General features: G+C 33.0%; 1 protein-coding gene and 1 long non-coding RNA gene across 2 annotated transcripts in view; one reads left to right on the forward strand and one right to left on the reverse strand.

The window, feature by feature from the left end:
• The first annotated feature begins 173 nt into the window (after positions 1-173).
• On the forward strand, positions 174-3,182 carry LOC117109175. The gene is made up of 2 exons (XR_004445482.1): positions 174-325; positions 1,164-3,182. It is a non-coding gene; the product is annotated as an uncharacterized LOC117109175 (long non-coding RNA).
• A 1,075-nt stretch (positions 3,183-4,257) lies between these two features.
• Positions 4,258-7,705, reverse strand: part of LOC117109173 (tetraspanin-17-like) — a 17,048-nt gene continuing 13,600 nt past the window's right edge. Inside the window, exons 2-4 of the mRNA XM_033251422.1 lie at positions 7,249-7,422; positions 6,137-6,253; positions 4,258-5,734 (exon numbers count right to left, since the gene is read on the reverse strand). Coding sequence (XP_033107313.1) covers positions 5,531-5,734; positions 6,137-6,253; positions 7,249-7,422 — 495 coding nt within the window. The 3' untranslated portion in view covers positions 4,258-5,530. The remainder of the gene's footprint in view (positions 5,735-6,136; positions 6,254-7,248; positions 7,423-7,705) is intronic.

Raw genomic sequence — 7,705 nt, forward strand, 5'->3', positions numbered from 1 at the left:
GAAGAATATTGATTTGAAAATAATTGACAAGAGATGGAAAATGGGGTAGACAACATATCACTGGAAAAGGGGAGGGAACAGTATCAAACAGTAGAGTGGAGTAAAATCTACAGTACACACTGATTGGATTAATTAAGCAGGTACATAATTAGAATAATAATATGGAGAAAATGATATGAAATAATCTAGATTTTTTTTTTTTTTTTTTTTGCTTTTTCAGATTCATAAAGGAGCTATCACAGACCTTGTCAACCTTGGAGATATGTTTGTGACATCATCACTGGATGGTACTGTGAAGGTGTGGTCTACTGCATCCTATTCCCAGGTACTTATCGTGCATTATATATTTAAGTGGCTTTCCCAGCTGGTCACATAATATTTAAGGTTGCTTTCCAAGTAGGTGCATCATAAAGGGGTCATTCTTCAGTAAAGTGATCGTACTGTACCACGTCCTGCCACTTTAAAGTACTATAAAATGAAAAGTATTAAATAAAAGTAATAAACATTGGTTATTTTCAACAAAAAACTGCCAAAACCCACTAAATGTGCATGTCCTGATTTCATTTCTCCAAATTTCCAAATGTCATAATTCGTAAAGTAAGTAACTTGAATAAATATTTATACCACAAAAGACAAGAATGGCTGCATCACATTAAAGCAAAGATAATAGAAGGAAACGATAGACCAGTTTGGGTTATAGTGGAACTTCCAGTTGAAATGCTTTATGGGAGGATGGGGGTCCATAGAGAGTAATTTTACTCGATCCGATCGCCGGTGCTATAACTTTATAATCAATGCGGGCTCTGGTTTGTTTGTTTCCTGTAGTTTCTCCACTCTGCCAAATGGTCAAATAGTTACTTCGCTCGCAGGAGGGCGGATGTTCCATCAATTTTAATGCAAAATATGTGAAGAGGTCGAACTTCTGCTATATAAGTTTATTTTTTTTATTAAAGTACGTTTTACAGGTGGTCACATATTAAAGGAGTTTTCCCAGGTGTTCTAATTATATTTAAGTTACCAGGTGTGTGTTTATAAAGAGACTTAGTTGATTGAGTGATGACAAAAAGTATAGAACAGCAATAGGTGCGACATCCTTGATTTTGCATGTACAGAATGAAATGTGGTAAAACTTTATGTTTATTTATTTATTTTTTTTAATTCAGATTGGTCAATTTTTCTGCCTGGCACCAGTGACTAGTATGACAGCTTCAAAAATGGATCAGGGCAAAATGATCGCCTGTGGTGATAAGCTTGGTAATGTTTACTTCCTGAAAAGCGAGGCATAAGTTAGTGACTACAAATGTTGAATAACTGGATGAGTAGACATACAGTATATGCCATTCTTAAGATTCTTAAATGTTGTAGTAGTTTAGATAGTAAGGTGATAGGTAAAAAAGATAATCTTTTGTTTAGAGCAAAAGATTATATTCTACTCAAAGATATAGATTGTATCATTTATTGTTTCGCAGAAAATATCTGCCATTTAGAAAATGTATTATGTAATCAGTCAATCAAATTCATCAATGAATACATGTGATGCAATTAAATTACAACACCAATATTTGCATTTTTAAGGATTCCTTTTTGCTTTACATTTAATTTATTCATCAATACCAAGCAAATATTTGTGTAGACTTTCATCTAGTGTACTGTGTGTTGAATATAGTACTTAATCCATAAAGTATCACTTATGTTAATAATAATAATAATAATCATAATATTTATATTCAGTATTTTCAATATAACCTTGCCTATCTTCTTTGTGCCATGTGGCCTTTAAGGACATAATATCAATATGATTGCAGATAATATGTTATTGTTATTATTTTTATTATTATTGTTATTATTTTTATTACTGTTATTATTATTATTATTATTACTGTTATTATTATTATTATTATTATTTATTATTATTATTATTATTATTATTACTGTTAATATTATTATCAGGTTTCATGTTTGTTTATATATTATTTACTAGCAATTTTAATACTAAACTTAACTTATGATGACAGCATCATAATCATCACCATCATTGTCATCATTATATATTTTCTTGGCTCACTGACGTGACTAGACAGTTGATAACTAGAGAATGCTAATGACAGGACTTATAACTTGACCACTAAGTGACTTGACTTACGAATCTGACCAGTAAACTGACTGACCTAAATATTTTCAATAGATAATGGGTATACATATTTGAGAGTACTGTAAATTAAGATTATCTAGTCTATTTTGCAATAAATATATTCAGTATTATTATTGTATTGTTATAGTTCTTGGCTCACTGACGTGACTAGACTGTTGATGATTTATATAGTCTATTGTGTGTTACCCATGTTTAATATTTTTTCTGCAAAATATCCTCAATCAATTTCCACTGTCTTTTGCCATGTGTGTCTGTCATTAGCTTTTGCAATTTTATTATTTATTATATTGCTGTTATTTTTATGGTGATTATAGTAATTTCTTTATTATTTTATATATTTTATGAACTATTGAGTCAAGTATTAGCTAATATGTTATTGTTATTGATATTAATATAATAAATAATTTATATATTATCTTTTATTTTTATTATCATTATTATTTTTATTTTATTGACTAATATAAGTTTTACGTTTATTTGGCAACTCTTCCTGATTGATGAATGTTCTAGGCTCACTGACAGGACTAGACTGTTTATGAAAAGATGTTGATGACTTACAGGACCAATAACTGACTTGACTTACGACTTTACCGCTTAATGACTCGATTTTATTGTATTTAATTCAATTTATCACTGTAGATATGGTGTATGTACATTGGAGGAAATGATATATCTTTTTGTATGTGTGTTTTCAATGTTATACTAGTTTTTGGGGTTTTTTTTTCGTATCAATACAATTGTTGTGGAGATTTTAATAGAAAAGAATATATATAATATATAAATTAATGTGGAAAAGCTAAATGGAAGTCATATTACTAGTATAAATTAAGGTTCAACACACTTGCCATGTGATCATGTGGTAATATGGATGGTGTGATCTTTTTCAAACGCTAATAATATATTTTATAATGTTAATACAAAACTATGTTACCTAAACACATAGATGACTAATAACATTGATAATTATAACCCACATACATCCAAAGCATGTAGTCACAAGAAGATGTTATTAAAATATATTAGTACAGTAGTAAAGTCTGCGCATCTCATTATTATTTGTGTACCTTTCATAAAAATCAATATTTAAAATATATATGGTTTGGATTGGATTTTTTCGATGTCGTACACACCAAGGATAACCCACGAAATTCTTAAGACTTATTTCCAGTGGTTCCTCCTGGTGGTGCATTGGGCAGGTACGCTAGGGAACAAAGAGTGTACTGCGTTCTTTAACATGCACATGAGCCATTTTGCACACAGGGCTAACGGCTTTAATAGGGAGTTTTCGATGCACGACGTTAACTTTAACGGATGACGTCATAATGTATTCATCTTGCGTTGCGGAGTACGTTAATTTCAGGATTTTACGTGCTCGACGTATGTTAGTTACGGGTTTGCGCATGCGTATTTCGATTTGTTTACAAAAGAGGCGGAGCTATGGTCCGCGCTGCATGTTGGGTACTAACGTTAAAGTTAAGGTTAACGTCGTAATGTCTCGTCTCAAAGACACTACGCTTTTTCACACTTTCATTTCAGCCCTCCAGCTGAAACACAAGAAGCAACTGGGGACTAAGTGATCTTCACAGTTCAGCGCATGCACAGTGGCTACCACCAGTTTAGCCGACTGGACTAAGCTGCTCTCATTAAAGATACAGAATGTGCAAATAATAACTTACATTCTGCTGCATGGCATCAACTGCAAATTGTATATCTGGATCATTGTAGTAATTTCTGATGGAATGTTGAAGGCCATTCTTTACAAGATTCTCAGTCTGCGAACATTTAAAATAAAACAACATATTATATGAGATTTTTATTATTTCCATCATAACCTACCGTAATTGCAATAGCAATAACAATACCACAATCACAACTAATAAGAAACAATAACTACAATTAGCAATATAACAACTATATATTAACAATATAAAAACAACTATATCCCAAAATAATAGTACAAAAGTTCATTCATCCAACACCATAACAAAAATATAACAACAATTTAACATTATAACAAACATTAAAACTAATGGTCCTGACAATATATTATCTGTCTCTTATACACATCTAGATGTGTATAAGAGACAGAGGTCGAAGTGCACTGACATAATGTGATGGTGAAGGATGACTGAATTCAAGAGATTGCAGAATGAGATTCGCTGGCGGTATTGAGAGGTTGATAGAGACATGTTGGTTGCAGTAAATAGCCAATTTATTGTTCAATTTATTGGCATGTATGGGTAACAGCCTAAAAACGTAATCCTGTAAATTCTGTGACTGGAAATTTCAAAAACAGGTAGTCACTTCTCTTTGAAGAATTGTACATAAAATTGGTAAATTGTGGGACAGTAGAAAAAATAAGAAAGTAATATAATATGGCCATCATATGAATAAGATTTTCTTATGTATCATATTGTGTGTATACTATCTCCAATTGGTATTTATTTAGAAAAATCGAAACTGCATAAATGATCTGCAGCCACTACTTGAGTTCTAACACAGTAAAAACATTACATTAAAAGTTATATAAGATACTATTTCACCAATGACCAGTTTAACCACCACCAAGAAGAATTTTGAATGGTTGAGGTTAGTTCGTAGGTTTGTGCATACAAACAGCATCATGTGATTGAGAGTTTTAAGTGACTTTGGAACAAAATCTGCATTGTGCATACTTTCATTGTTGTTTTTTTTTTTTAAGCTTTGGTGTTGAAAGTGTTATGAGCACTGAATAGTAGACACCAGTGCTATAGAAGTCTCCACAATTATCATTTTTATTATACAGATTCTCCTTGACAGATCTTCATACTAAAAGAAATCTTGTGACTTATGGATATTTAAAATACTGGCAACACCGCAGTAACTCAATAAAAGCATCACTTGAGAATCAGGCCTGTAACCAGGAGGATTCCTATGAATGTTTTTTTTTTTTTTTTTTGGGGTGGGGGGAGAGGAGAAGTAAGCGGCCTTGTGGGGTTCAGTAATCTGGGTGGAGGGTGGGGGTTACGTGGTCTTGTAGGTTTCAAGGTAAAATACCCTTTGGAGGTCAGGAAGCAAAGGCCTTTCGAGCTGAAGAATTCTGTCATGTAAATGATGAATATGATTAACTTTTTGATGCCTCAATGTGAGACAGGTTCTGGTTCATCAGATGGAGATTCACTCAAACAGAGAGGTTCATCGAAAAGGGGTTTGGCCTAATCATAGAAATAACCATGGCTACAGGCCTGAGAATAAATACAATATTTCATAACATGGGATCTCATTCAGGGAGACAAATTAAATTTATATCCTCTACTATCAAGGATTACATTCACAAGGTCACATGCAAAAAAATAACCTTAGTATAACTTATCAGCAAATTCCTTCATTCACAAATTTTCAGCCAAAATGCGATTGAGTTGAGCATACCTGTGGTAGAGCAAAGCCTAGAATAATTCCAGCAATAAGTGCGAGGTTGTCCTCCGCCCACGCGGAGAAAGCATCTACACAACCTCTGATGTATATCTTGCCTTGTAATTGCAGACGATTAGTAACACCTTTACGAACGTCATCTCCACACTGTGTGTTTGGAATCATCTCATCCTACAAATAGAATACAAAAATACATAAAATATTACAATATTATTATTAAATAATATAGACAAATAGATTAATGCTGCAGTTGGAAGGGATTGAAGCTCACGGTAGGCTTATTGGCTCAAAATTTTCAATGGTAATAATTTACTATGTCCCTCGGTAAAACAATTTACACTAACTAACTCGTCCCTTGGATTTGACATTAGCTTTTGGTATATTAATGTCTCTGTAAACAAAAAAGTAATCTAAAATAAATATATATAATATAATCAGACTGTATAAAAAAAAAACAATCATGAGTTTACTATTGTATTGTCTATGCAATAGTTGCATTCATTAATTGCATTATTTAACTGAGCAAATAACCAATTAATTAGGAAAAAATTAAGTGGTTGATGTATACTATACCTTAGTGGAGACACAACAGGTGTATGGCACGCCACAGGAACTGGCTACACCCGTGTTGCACATAAAATAAATGTTATTCTCCCAGTCATCATAGTCATGACCTCCACAGCACTCAAACTAAAGGACATTAGCAATACAATAATCAATCAATCAATCAATTTCTTTTTACAACATATACAGTACACAATACAAAAAAAAAGAAGACCATTCATAAACAGAATTGATTTGATGAGAAGTAAAATATATTATATCATTGATACACAGAAGACATACAAAATCTAAGAAAACACTGATAGACCTTTCTGACAGGCTCCATTCCTTGGATAATTTTGCTAAGGATAGGACAGGTGGGAGTATTTTTCCGAAGACTTGTTTACAGTCGAGTCTTTCTGATGGTGAATTGGGAAGTACACCAGGAGACCCTTCTATTGTAGAAGTGGTTGGCGCATCGGTTGTGGCCTGTCTCTTATACACATCTAGATGTGTATAAGAGACAGCCTTGACAGATCTTCATACTAAAAGAAATCTTTGTGACTTATGGATATTTAAAATACTGGCAACACCGCAGTAACTCAATAAAAGCATCACTTGAGAATCAGGCCTGTAACCAGGAGGATTCCTATGAATGTTTTTTTTTTTTTTGGGGTGTGGGGAGAGGAGAAGTAAGCGGCCTTGTGAGGTTCAGTAATCTGGGTGGAGGGTGGGGGTTACATGGTCTTGTAGGTTTCAAGGTAAAATACCCTTTGGAGGTCAGGAAGCAAAGGCCTTTCGAGCTGAAGAATTCTGTCATGTAAATGATGAAAATGATTAACTTTTTGATGCCTCAATGTGAGACAGGTTCTGGTTCATCAGATGGAGATTCACTCAAACAGAGAGGTTCATCGAAAAGGGGTTTGGCTTAATCATAGAAATAACCATGGCTACAGGCCTGAGAATAAATAAAATATTTCATAACATGGGATATCATTCAGGGAGACAAATTAAATTTATATCCTCTACTATCAAGGATTACATTCACAAGGTCACATGCAAAAAAATAACCTTAGTATAACTTATCAGCAAATTCCTTCATTCACAAATTTTCAGCCAAAATGCGATTGAGTTGAGCATACCTGTGGTAGAGCAAAGCCTAGAATAATTCCAGCAATAAGTGCGAGGTTGTCCTCCGCCCACGCGGAGAAAGCATCTACACAACCTCTGATGTATATCTTGCCTTGTAATTGCAGACGATTAGTAACACCTTTACGAACGTCATCTCCACACTGTGTGTTTGGAATCATCTCATCCTACAAATAGAATACAAAAATACGTAAAATATTACAATATTATTATTAAATAATATAGACAAATAAATTAATGCTGCAGTTGGAAGGGATTGAAGCTCACGGTAGGCTTATTGGCTCAAAATTTTCAATGGTAATAATTTACTATGTCCCTCGGTAAAACAATTTACACTAACTAACTCGTCCCTTGGATTTGACATTAGCTTTTGGTATATTAATGTCTCTGTAAACAAAAAAGTAATCTAAAATAAATATATATAATATAATCAGACTGTATAAAAAAAAA

Source organism: Anneissia japonica, unplaced genomic scaffold (assembly GCF_011630105.1).
Source record: "Anneissia japonica isolate Jap-2015-1 unplaced genomic scaffold, ASM1163010v1 scaffold5663_len77241_cov168, whole genome shotgun sequence".
Taxonomy (NCBI): Eukaryota; Metazoa; Echinodermata; class Crinoidea; order Comatulida; family Comatulidae; genus Anneissia; species Anneissia japonica.